The following is a 13808-nucleotide window of genomic DNA, read 5'->3' on the forward strand; positions in this document are numbered from 1 at the left end:
GAAAAACACATGCTTACAATAAGAACTTCCAACTGAATTCGTGAGCAATTAAAAAATACGTAGTACCAACGACAGTAAAACCTCCCTCTGGGCGAGCTTATTTTTAAGCCCTATTAGCCCCGTGGTAACTGCAACTGACTAACAGTCTTTTGTCCCAGGTTCGGTTCTCTCACCCATCTACTCTGAGCCTTATAGTTCATGACCTCTCTCAAAATGTTCGCTTAACCATGCTGCTCAATGCCGCTCTTAGACACGCGCCTCCAGAGGACTCTTAAACATGCAGAAAATTTTGTCCCAATTTAGAACTCGCGCATTTAATATATAGGATTAGCAATTTTTATCCCCCAACCACACACAAGAACATAAAACGAATCAGCGTCGCAAGAAGTGCTCTCGAACAACAGGCGGCATGGTGTTGATTAGAAATTTTCATGTCTACAAAAGGGAGGGTACCCGACACGGATTCGGACCCTCGACCCTCAGAATAGCAGTCCTCCATCTTACCAACTGCGCTATAATGACTACATACCACCGTATCTCGCAACCGCTTTTGTCCCAATTTAGTCCCAATTTTGTCCCAATTTAGAACTCGCGCAATTTAATATATAGGATTAGCAACTTTTATCCCCCAAACACACACAAGAACATAAAACGAATCAGCGTCGCAAGGAGTGCTCTCGGACAACAGGCGCATGGTGATGATTAGAAATTTTCATGTCTACTAAAGGGAGGGCACCCGACACGGATTCGGATCCTCGACCCTCAGAATAGCAGTCCTCCATCTTACCAACTGCGCTATAATGACTACATACCACCGTATCTCGCAACCGCTTTTATCGTATCAATAAACATATTTCAGATTGAGAGCATTTGAGATCACACAAAAATCAAAAGTTAAGCTTGAAAAACTTAGTTTAAAGCTAAGAGCGTTCTAGAATAGAGCAGAATATGTCAAGCTGAAACTTTGCAGAAAAACGCATGTTTACAATAAGAACTTCCAACTGAATTCGTGAGCAATTAAAAAATACGTAGTACCAAGGACAGTAAAACCTCCCTCTGGACGAGCTTATTTTTAAGCCCTATTAGCCCCGTGGTAACTGCAACTGACTAACAGTCTTTTGTCCCAGGTTCGGTTCTCTCTCACCCATCTACTTTGAGCCTTATAGTTCATGACCTCTCTAAAAATGTTCGCTTAACCATGCTGCTCAATGCCGCTCTTAAACACGCGCCTCCAGAGGACTCTTAAACATGCAGAAAATTTTGTCCCAATTTAGAACTCGCGCATTTAATATATAGGATTAGCAATTTTTATCCCCCAACCACACACAAGAACATAAAACGAATCAGCGTCGCAAGAAGTAATCTCGAACAACAGGCGGCATGGTGTTGATTAGAAATTTTCAGGTCTACAAAAGGGAGGGTACCCGACACGGATTCGGACCCTCGACCCTCAGAATAGCAGTCCTCCATCTTACCAACTGCGCTATAATGACTACATACCACCGTATCTCGCAACCGCTTTTATCGTATCAATAAACATATTTCAGATTGAGAGCATTTGAGATCACACAAAAATCAAAAAGTTAAAGTTGAAAAACTTAGCTGAAAGCTAAGAGCGTTCTAGAATAGAGCAGAATATGTCAAGCTGAAACTTTGCAGAAAAACACATGTTTACAATAAGAACTTCCAACTGAATTCGTGAGCAATTAAAAAATACGTAGTACCAAGGACAGTAAAACCTCCCTCTGGGCGAGCTTATTTTTAAGCCCTATTAGCCCCGTGGTAACTGCAACTGACTAACAGTCTTTTGTCCCAGGTTCGGTTCTCTCACCCATCTACTCTGAGCCTTATAGTTCATGACCTCTCAAAAAATGTTCGCTTAACCATGCTGCTCAATGCCGCTCTTAAACACGCGCCTCCAGAGGACTCTTGAACATGCAGAAAATTTTGTCCCAATTTAGAACTCGCGCATTTAATATATAGGATTAGCAATTTTTATCCCCCAACCACACACAAGAACATAAAACGAATCAGCGTCGCAAGAAGTGCTCTCGAACAACAGGCGGCATGGTGTTGATTAGAAATTTTCATGTCTACAAAAGGGAGGGTACCCGACACGGATTCGGACCCTCGACCCTCAGAATAGCAGTCCTCCATCTTACCAACTGCGCTATAATGACTACATACCACCGTATCTCGCAACCGCTTTTATCGTATCAATAAACATATTTCAGATTGAGAGCATTTGAGATAACACAAAAATCAAAAAGTTAAGCTTGAAAAACTTAGTTGAAAGCTAAGAGCGTTCTAGAATAGAGCAGAATATGTCAAGCTGAAACTTTGCAGAAAAACACATGTTTACAATAAGAACTTCCAACTGAATTCGTGAGCAATTAAAAAATACGTAGTACCAAGGACAGTAAAACCTCCCTCTGGGCGAGCTTATTTTTAAGCCCTATTAGCCCCGTGGTAACTGCAACTAACTAACAGTCTTTTGTCCCAGGTTCGGTTCTCTCTCACCCATCTACTTTGAGCCTTATAGTTCATGACCTCTCTCAAAATGTTCGCTTAACCATGCTGCTCAATGCCGCTCTTAAATACGCGCCTCCAGAGGACTCTTAAACATGCAGAAAATTTTGTCCCAATTTAGAACTCGCGCATTTAATATATAGGATTAGCAATTTTTATCCCCCAAACACACACAAGAACATAAAACGAATCAGCGTCGCAAGAAGTGCTCTCGAACAACAGGCGGCATGGTGTTGATTAGAAATTTTCATGTCTACAAAAGGGAGGGTACCCGACACGGATTCGGACCCTCGACCCTCAGAATAGCAGTCCTCCATCTTACCAACTGCGCTATAATGACTACATACCACCGTATCTCGCAGCCGCTTTTATCGTATCAATAAACATATTTCAGATTGAGAGCATTTGAGATAACACAAAAATCAAAAAGTTAAGCTTGAAAAACTTAGTTGAAAGCTAAGAGCGTTCTAGAATAGAGCAGAATATGTCAAGCTGAAACTTTGCAGAAAAACACATGTTTACAATAAGAACTTCCAACTGAATTCGTGAGCAATTAAAAAATACGTAGTACCAAGGACAGTAAAACCTCCCTCTGGGCGAGCTTATTTTTAAGCCCTATTAGCCCCGTGGTAACTGCAACTAACTAACAGTCTTTTGTCCCAGGTTCAGTTCTCTCACCCATCTACTTTGAGCCTTATAGTTCATGACCTCTCTCAAAATGTTCGCTTAACCATGCTGCTCAATGCCGCTCTTAAACACGCGCCTCCAGAGGACTCTTAAACAGGCAGAAAATTTTGTCCCAATTTAGAACTCGCGCATTTAATATATAGGATTAGCAATTTTTATCCCCCAAACACACACAAGAACATAAAACGAATCAGCGTTGCAAGAAGTGCTCTCGAACAACAGGCGGCATGGTGTTGATTAGAAATTTTCATGTCTACAAAAGGGAGGGTACCCGACACGGATTCGGACCCTCGACCCTCAGAATAGCAGTCCTCCATCATACCAACTGCGCTATAATGACTACATACCACCGTATCTCGCAACCGCTTTTATCGTATCAATAAACATATTTCAGATTGAGAGCATTTTAGATCACACAAAAATCAAAAAGTTAAGCTTGAAAAACTTAGTTGAAAGCTAAGAGCGTTCTAGAATAGAGCAGAATATGTCAAGCTGAAACTTTGCAGAAAAACGCATGTTTACAATAAGAACTTCCAACTGAATTCGTGAGCCATTAAAAAATACGTAGTACCAAGGACAGTAAAACCTCCCTCTGGGCGAGCTTATTTTTAAGCCCTATTAGCCCCGTGGTAACTGCAACTGACTAACAGTCTTTTATCCCAGGTTCGGTTCTCTCTCACCCATCTACTTTGAGCCTTATAGTTCATGACCTCTCTAAAAATGTTCGCTTAACCATGCTGCTCAATGCCGCTCTTAAACACTCGCCTCCAGAGGACTCTTAAACATGCAGAAAATTTTGTCCCAATTTAGAACTCGCGCATTTAATATATAGGATTAGCAATTTTTATCCCCCAACCACACACAAGAACATAAAACGAATCAGCGTCGCAAGAAGTGCTCTCGAACAACAGGCGGCATGGTGTTGATTAGAAATTTTCATGTCTACAAAAGGGAGGGTACCCGAAACGGATTCGGAACCTCGACCTTCAGAATAGCAGACCTCCATCTTACCAACTGCGCTATAATGACTATCTCGCAACCGCATTTATCGTATCAATAAACATATTTCAGGTTGAGAGCATTTGAGATCACACAAAAATCAAAAAGTTAAGCTTGAAAAACTTAGCTGAAAGATAAGAGCGTTCTAGAATAGAGCAGAATATGTCAAGCCGAAACTTTGCAGAAAAACACATGTTTACAATAAGAACTTCAAACTGAATTCGTGCGCAATTAAAAAATATGTAGTACCAAGGACACTAAAACCTCCCTCTGGGCGAGCTTATTTTTAAGCCCTATTAGCCCCGTGGTAACTGCAACTGACTAAGTCTTTTGTCCCAGGTTCGGTTCTCTCACCCATCTACTCTGAGCCTTATAGTTCATGACCTCTCTCAAAATGTTCGCTTAACCATGCTGCTCAATGCCGCTCTTAAACACGCGCCTCCAGAGGACTCTTAAACATGCAGAAAATTTTGTCCCAATTTTGAACTCGCGCATTTAATATATAGGATTAGCAATTTTTATACCCCAACCACACACAAGAACATAAAACGAATCAGCGTCGCAAGAAGTGCTCTCGAACAACAGGCGGCATGGTGTTGATTAGAAATTTTCATGTCTACAAAAAGGAGGGTACCCGACACGGATTCGGACCCTCGACCCTCAGAAGAGCAGTCCTCCATCTTACCAACTGCGCTATAATGACTATCTCGCAACCGCTTTTATCGTATCAATAAGCATATTTCAGATTGAGAGCATTTGAGATCACACAAAAATCAAAAAGTTAAGCTTGAAAAACTTAGCTGAAAGCTAAGAGCGTTCTAGAATAGAGCAGAATATGTCAAGCTGAAACTTTGCAGAAAAACACATGTTTACAATAAGAACTTCAAACTGAATTCGTGAGCAATTAAAAAATACGTAGTACCAAGGACAGTAAAACCTCCCTCTGGGCGAGCTTATTTTTAAGCCCTATTAGCCCCGTGGTAACTGCAACTGACTAACAGTCTTTTGTCCCAGGTTCGGTTCTCTCAACCATCTACTTTGAGCCTTATAGTTCATTGACCTCTCAAAAAGTTCGCTTAACCATGCTGCTCAATGCCGCTCTTAAACACGCGCCTCCAGAGGCCTCTTAAACATGCAGAAAATTTTGTTCCATTTTAGAACTCGCGCATTTAATATATAGGATTAGCAATTTTTATCCCCCAAACACACACAAGAACATAAAACGAATCAGCGTCGCAAGAAGTGCTCTCGAACAACAGGCGGCATGGTGTTGATCAGAAACTTTAATGTCTACAAAAGAGAGGGTACCCGACACGGATTCGAACCCGCGACCATCAGAATAGCAGTCCTCCATCTTACCAACTGCGCTATTATGACTACATACCACCGTATCTCGCAATCGCTTTTATCGTATCAATAAACATATTTCAGATTGAGAGCATTTGAGATCACACAAAAATCAAAAAGTTAAGCTTGAAAAACTTAGTTGAAAGCTAAGAGAGTTCTAGAATAGCGCAAAATATGTCAAGCTGAAACTTTGCAGAAAAACACATGTTTACAAAAAGATCTTCAAACTTAATTCGTGAGAAATTAAAAAATACGTAGTACCAAATACAGTAAAACCTCCCTCTGGGCGAGCTTATTTTTAAGCCCTATTAGCCCCGTGGTAACTGCAACTGACTAACAGTCTTTTGTCCCAGGTTCGGTTCTCTCAACCATCTACTTTGAGCCTTATAGTTCATTGACCTCTCTCAAAAAGTTCGCTTAACCATGCTGCTCAATGCCGCTCTTAAACACGCGCCTCCAGAGGCCTCTTAAACATGCAGAAAATTTTGTTCCATTTTAGAACTCGCGCATTTAATATATAGGATTAGCAATTTTTATCCCCCAAACACACACACACACAAGAACATAAAACGAATCAGCGTCGCAAGAAGTGCTCTCGAACAACAGGCGGCATGGTGTTGATTAGAAATTTTCATGTCTACAAAAAGGAGGGTACCCGACACGGATTCGGACCCTCGACCCTCAGAGAATAGCAGTCCTCCATCTTACCAACTGCGCTATAATGACTCCATACCACCGTATCTCGCAATCGCTTTTATCGTATCAATAAACATATTTCAGATTGAGAGCATTTGAGATCACACAAAAATCAAAAAGTTAAGCTTGAAAAACTTAGTTGAAAGCTAAGAGAGTTCTAGAATAGCGCAAAATATGTCAAGCTGAAACTTTGCCGAAAAACACATGCTTACAATAAGAACTTCAAACTGAATTCGTAAGCAATTAAAAATACGTAGTACCAAGGAGAGTGAAACCTCCCTCTCGGCGAGCTTATTTTTAAGCCCTATTAGCCCCGTGGTAACTGCAACTGACTAACAGTCTTTTGTCCCAGGTTCGGTTCTCTCTCACCCATCTACTTTGAGCCTTATAGTTCATGACCTCTCTCAAAATGTTCGCTTAACCATGCTGCTCAATGCCGCTCTTAAACACGCGCCTCCAGAGGCCTCTTAAACATGCAGAAAATTTTGTCCCAATTTAGAACTCGCGCATTTAATATATAGGATTAGCAATTTTTATCCCCCAACCACACACAAGAACATAAAACGAATCAGCGTCGCAAGAAGTGCTCTCGAACAACAGGCGGCATGGTGTTGATTAGAAATTTTCATGTCTACAAAAGGGAGGGTACCCGAAACGGATTCGGAACCTCGACCTTCAGAAAAGCAGACCTCCATCTTACCAACTGCGCTATAATGACTATCTCGCAACCGCATTTATCGTATCAATAAACATATTTCAGGTTGAGAGAATTTGAGATCACACAAAATCAAAAAGTAAAACTTGAAAAACTTAGTTAAAAGCTAAGAGCGTTCAACAGCGCAGAATCTGTCAAGCTGAAACTTAGCAGAAAAATACACGTTTACAATAAGAACTTCAAACTTAATTCGTGAGCAATTAAAAAACACATAGTACCCAGGACAGTAAAAGCTCCCTCTGGAAGAGCATAACTTTAAGCCCTCTTAGCCCCCTGGTAACTGCACCTGACTAACAGTCTTTTGTCCCAGTTTCGGTTTTCTCACCCATCTACTTTGAGCCTTATAGTTCATTGACCTCTCTCAAAATGTTCGCTTAACCATGCTGCTCAATGCCGCTCTTAAACACGCGCCTCCAGAGGCCTCTTAAACTTGCAGAAAATTTTGTCCCATTTTAGAGCTCGCGCGTTTAATAAATAGGATAAGCAATTTTTATCCCCCAAACACACAAAAGAACATATAACGAATCAGCGTCGCAAGAAGTACTCTCGAACAACAGGCGGCATGGTGTTGATTAGAAATTTTCATGTCTACAAAAGGGAGGGTACCCGACACGGATTCGGACCCTCGACCCTCAGAATAGCAGTCCTCCATCTTACAAACTGCGCTATAATGACTACATACCACCGTATCTCGCAATCGCTTTTATCGTATCAAAAAACATATTTCAGATTGAGAGCATTTGAGATCACAGAAAAATCAAAAAATAAAACTTGAAAAACTTAGTTAAAAGCTAAGAGCGTTCAACAGCGCAGAATCTGTCAAGCTGAAACTTAGCAGAAAAATACACGTTTACAATAAGAACTTCAAACTTAATTCGTGAGCAATTAAAAAACACTTAGTACCCCGGACAGTAAAAGCTCCCTCTGGAAGAGCATAACTTTAAGCCCTCTTAGCCCCCTGGTAACTGCACCTGACTAACAGTCTTTTGTCCCAGTTTCGGTTTTCTCAGCCATCTACTTTGAGCCTTATAGTTCATTGACCTCTCTCAAAATGTTCGCTTAACCATGCTGCTCAATGCCGCTCTTAAACACGCGCCTCCAGAGGCCTCTTAAACTTGCAGAAAATTTTGTCCCATTTTAGAGCTCGCGCGTTTAATAAATAGGATGAGCAATTTTTATCCCCCAAACACACAAAAGAACATATAACGAATCAGCGTCGCAAGAAGTACTCTCGAACAACAGGCGGCATGGTGTTGATTAGAAATTTTCATGTCTACAAAAGGGAGGGTACCCGACACGGATTCGGACCCTCGACCCTCAGAATAGCAGTCCTCCATCTTACAAACTGCGCTATAATGACTACATACCACCGTATCTCGCAATCGCTTTTATCGTATCAAAAAACATATTTCAGATTGAGAGCATTTGAGATCACAGAAAAATCAAAAAGTAAAACTTGAAAAACTTAGTTAAAAGCTAAGAGCGTTCAAGAGCGCAGAATCTGTCAAGCTGAAACTTAGCAGAAAAATACACGTTTACAATAAGAACTTCAAACTTAATTCGTGAGCAATTAAAAAACACTTAGTACCCCGGACAGTAAAACCTCCCTCTGGAAGAGCATAATTTTAAGCCCTCTTAGCCCCCTGGTAACTGCACCTGACTAACAGTATTTTGTCCCAGTTTCGGTTTTCTCACCCATCTACTTTGAGCCTTATAGTTCATTGACCTCTCTCAAAATGTTCGCTTAACCATGTTGCTCAATGCCGCTCTTAAACACGCGCCTCTAGAGGCCTCTTAAACAAGCAGAAAATTTTGTCCCATTTTAGAGCTCGCGCGTTTAATAAATAGGATGAGCAATTTTTATCCCCCAAACACACAAAAGAACATATAACGAATCAGCGTCGCAAGAAGTACTCTCGAAAAGCAGGCGGCATGGTGTTGATTAGAAATTTTCATGTCTACAAAAGGGAGGGTACCCGACACGGATTCGGACCCTCGACCCTCAGAATAGCAGTCCTCCATCTTACCAACTGCGCTATAATGACTCTATACCACCGTATCTCGCAATCGCTTTTATCGTATCAACAAACATATTTCAGATTGAGAGGAATTGAGATCACACAAAATCAAAAAGTAAAACTTGAAAAACTTAGTTAAAAGCTAAGAGCGTTCAACAGCGCAGAATCTGTCAAGCTGAAACTTTGCAGAAAAATACACGTTTACAATAAGAACTTCAAACTGAATTCGTGAGCAATTAAAAAATACGTAGTGCCCAGGACAGTAAAACCTCCCTCTGGAAGAGCATACTTTTAAGCCCTCTTCGCCCCGTGGTAACCACCTGACTAACAGTCTTTTGTCCCAGGTTCGGTTCTCGCAACCATCTACTTTGAGCCTTATAGTTCATTGGCCTCTCTCAAAATGTTCGCTTAACCATGCTGCTCAATGCCGCTCTTAAACACGCGCCCCCGAGGCCTCTTAAACAAGCAGAAAATTTTGCCCCATTTTAGAGCTCGCGCGTTTAATAAATAGGATGAGCAATTTTTATCACCCAAACACACAAAAGAACATATAACGAATCAGCGTCGCAAGAAGTACTCTCGAACAACAGGCGGCATGGTGTTGATTAGAAATTTTCATGTCTAAAAAAGGGAGGGTACCCGACACGGATTCTGACCCTCGACCCTCAGAATAGCAGTCCTCCATCTTACCAACTGCGCTATAATGACTCCGTACCACCGTATCTCGCAATCGCTTTTATCGTATCAACAAACATATTTCAGATTGAGAGAATTTGAGATCACACAAAATCAAAAAGTAAAACTTGAAAAACTTAGTTAAAAGCTAAGAGCGTTCAACAGCGCAGAATCTGTCAAGCTGAAACTTTGCAGAAAAATACACGTTTACAATAAGAACTTCAAACTGAATTCGTGAGCAATTAAAAAATACGTAGTACCAAGGACAGTAAAAGCTCCCTCTGGAAGAGCATACTTTTAAGCCCTCTTAGCCCCGTGGTAACCACCTGACTAACAGTCTTTTGTCCCAGGTTCGGTTCTCTCACACATCTACTTTGAGCCTTATAGTTCATAGACCTCTCTCAAAATGTTCGCTTAACCATGCTGCGCAATGCCGCTCTTAAACACGCGCCTCCAGAGGCCTCTTAAACAAGCAGAAAATTTTGCCCCATTTTAGAGCTCGCGCGTTTAATAAATAGGATGAGCAATTTTTATCCCCCAAACACACAAAAGAACATAACGAATCAGCGTCGCAAGAAGTACTCTCGAACAACAGGCGGCATGGTGTTGATTAGAAATTTTCATGTCTAAAAAAGGGAGGGTACCCGACACGGATTCGGACCCTCGACCCTCAGAATAGCAGTCCTCCATCTTACCAACTGCGCTATAAGGACTCCGTACCACCGTATCTCGCAATCGCTTTTATCGTATCAACAAACATATTTCAGATTGAGAGAATTTGAGATCACACAAAATCAAAAAGTAAAACTTGAAAAACTTAGTTAAAAGCTAAGAGCGTTCAACAGCGCAGAATCTGTCAAGCTGAAACTTTGCAGAAAAATACACGTTTACAATAAGAACTTCAAAATGAATTCGTGAGCAATTAAAAAACACGTAGTGCCCAGGACAGTAAAACCTCCCTCTGGAAGAGCATACTTTTAAGACCTCTTCGCCCCGTGGTAACCACCTGACTAACAGTCTTTTGTCCCAGGTTCGGTTCTCTAACCCATCTACTTTGAGCCTTATAGTTCATTGACCTCTCTCAAAATGTTCGCTTAACCATGCTGCTCAATGCCGCTCTTAAACACGCGCCTCCAGAGGCCTCTTAAACAAGCAGAAAATTTTGCCCCATTTTAGAGCTCGCGCGTTTAATAAATAGGATGAGCAATTTTTATCCCCCAAACACACAAAAGAACATATAACGAATCAGCGTCGCAAGAAGTACTCTCGAACAACAGGCGGCATGGTGTTGATTAGAAATTTTCATGTCTAAAAAAGGGAGGGTACCCGACACGGATTCGGACCCTCGACCCTCAGAATAGCAGTCCTCCATCTTACCAACTGCGCTATAATGACTCCGTACCACCGTATCTCGCAATCGCTTTTATCGTATCAACAAACATATTTCAGATTGAGAGAATTTGAGATCACACAAAATCAAAAAGTAAAACTTGAAAAATTTAGTTAAAAGCTAAGAGCGTTCAACAGCGCGGAATCTGTCAAGCTGAAATTTTGCAGAAAAATACACATTTACAATAAGAATTTCAAACTTAATTCGTGAGCAATTAAAAAACACGTAGTGCCCAGGACAGTAAAACCTCCCTCTGGAAGAGCATATTTTTAAGCCCTCTTAGCCCCGTGGTAACTGCAACTGACTAACAGTCTTTTGTCCCAGGTTCGGTTCTCTCACCCATCTACTTTGAGCCTTATAGTTCATGACCTCTCTCAAAATGTTCGCTTAACCATGCTGCTCAATGCCGCTCTTAAACACGCGCCTCCAGAGGCCTCTTAAACAAGCAGAAAATTTTGTCCCATTTTAGATTTTAGCGCTCGCGCGTTTAATAAATAGGATGAGCAATTTTTATCCCCCCAACACACAAAAGAACATATAACGAACCAGCGTCGCAAGAAGTACTCTCGAACAACAGGCGGCATGGTGTTGATTAGAAATTTTCATGTCTACAAAAGGGAGGGTACCCGACACGGATTCGGACCCTCGACCCTCAGAATAGCAGTCCTCCATCTTACCAACTGCGCTATAATGACTCCATACCACCGTATCTCGCAATCGCTTTTATCGTATCAACAAACATATTTCAGATTGAGAAAATTTGAGATCACAAAATCAAAAAGTAAAACTTGAAAAACTTTGTTAAAAGCTAAGAGCGTTCTAGAACAGCGCAGAATCTGTCAAGCTGAAACTTTGCAGAAAAATACGCGTTTACAATAAGAACTTCAAACTTAATTCGTGAGCAATTAAAAAACACGTAGTGCCCAGGACAGTAAAACCTCCCTCTGGAAGAGCATACTTTTAAGCCCTCTTAGCCCCGTGGTAACTGCACCTGACTAACAGTCTTTTGTCCCAGGTTCGGTTCTCTCACCCATCTACTTTGAGCCTTATAGTTCATTGACCTCTCTCAAAATGTTCGCTTAACCATGCTGCTCAATGCCGCTCTTATACACGCGCCTCCAGAGGCCTCTTAAACTTGCAGAAAATTTTGTCCCATTTTAGAGCTCGCGCGTTTAATAAATAGGATGAGCAATTTTTATCCCCCAAACACACAAAAGAACATATAACGAATCAGCGTCGCAAGAAGTACTCTCGAACAACAGGCGGCATGGTGTTGATTAGAAATTTTCATGTCTACAAAAGGGAGGGTACCCGACACGGATTCGGACCCTCGACCCTCAGAATAGCAGTCCTCCATCTTACCACCTCACGCTATATAAAGGGTAACAAGATTATTTCTTCATTAATGGAATTTTATGATGAACAAATATTACATAACAAGATTTTTATGGTTAACAACTATTATATAACAAAATTACTGCGTTAAATGACATGACGTAACTTTCAGGGACGTCACAAACCTCGGTGGAGGTCCGTTTCAAGGTTTTTATATTAATTTGCATATTTTGCTACTCTTGATCAAAGCCTTGAACAAATTTCATTCTTCTTCACGCTCTTGACCTTCACAGTTTGAGATATCTCTAAGTCTGAGATTGATTTTCGTTACTGCCCCCTTCCCCTCGTTATCGGCAGATTTCAAAGCTGTGATTATACTCTGCATATTTCGTTAATAAATAACATGGATTTAGAGGAACTAATGTTTAAGGTGTATGCCGCTGCTGCAAAAATTCATGTGGGACAGCGAGGAATTATCTAAAAAGTAGATTAGCAAAAGTCACAGTACAAATCGGAAACCAATCATCAGCCTTGTGTGATTTATTGAATATTATCGCAAAGCTCCGATGTTCTTTCACGCCCATATGCCAATACATGCTTGTCCAAAATCTCTCACCGGAGCATTGAGTTTAAATTAAGAGTAAACCAATCTGAATAAAATTACCTGGATACAGTGTAGGTGGCGGAAAATGCTGATGGTTGTTCCACGCTCCCCATGCATTACCTGCTAAACTCCACTGTTGATCGAGAGCATATTGACTCAGATTACCATTACTTCGTCCAGCGGACTGTTGTGAATGATGATTATGCCTCTCATACCGTCCGGGACCTCCGTTACTATTGTATGAGCTTCTATGGTTATTTGAACCAGAGCCACGCTGTTTATGTCTGACTCCTGTACTACCACCTCTTGCAACGGCAGTGGCTTGAGATTTCGAGTTCCCATTTCGGGAACTCATTAATGAAATCTCTGAAAAATAAAACGCCAAATCTACAAAAAAAGCTTGAATCATTTGAAGGCTCAAAGTAGAGATAGTAGTGAAGGATTTAGGGGCTGGTCTCTGGGCTTTAAACTCGTTTTACAATTCAGATCAGTTTTATCTTGAGTATGTTACAGTTCCCACATCTGAAATCACTCTCGATATCAGAAAAACTGAACATCAACAAAATGCGAGATAACTGTGCTACTTGTGCAAAAGTGGCCAAGGGACCACAAATTTACTGTCACTCCTGCGGCGAAGTTCTATATTTCACACCGAACTCAACGATGCTCTTACAGTCAGACATAAATCTCCTAATCAAGCTTGACGAAAATCTCAAAGAACAAGAACAAAATGTCTCAAAAATGCCGAAACCAGAAACAAACCGCTGGTAACCAGGAACAATCTGGTCAGCTAAAGACAAGAATGCAAAACGA

General features: G+C 41.1%; 1 protein-coding gene across 2 annotated transcripts in view; it reads right to left on the reverse strand.

The window, feature by feature from the left end:
* LOC142337635 (NF-X1-type zinc finger protein NFXL1-like) overlaps positions 1–13390 on the reverse strand; it is a 144613-nt gene extending 131223 nt beyond the window's left edge. The window contains exon 1 of one of the 2 annotated variants that reach the window (XM_075387013.1): positions 13056–13390. In XM_075387013.1, coding sequence (XP_075243128.1) covers positions 13056–13350 — 295 coding nt within the window. In that variant the 5' untranslated portion in view covers positions 13351–13390. The remainder of the gene's footprint in view (positions 1–13055) is intronic. The other variant, XM_075387014.1, reaches the window with a different exon arrangement.
* Between the last annotated feature and the right edge of the window lie 418 nt (positions 13391–13808).

This window comes from Convolutriloba macropyga, chromosome 4, assembly GCF_964194025.1.
Source record: "Convolutriloba macropyga chromosome 4, txConMacr16.3, whole genome shotgun sequence".
NCBI lineage: Eukaryota > Metazoa > Xenacoelomorpha > Acoela > Convolutidae > Convolutriloba > Convolutriloba macropyga.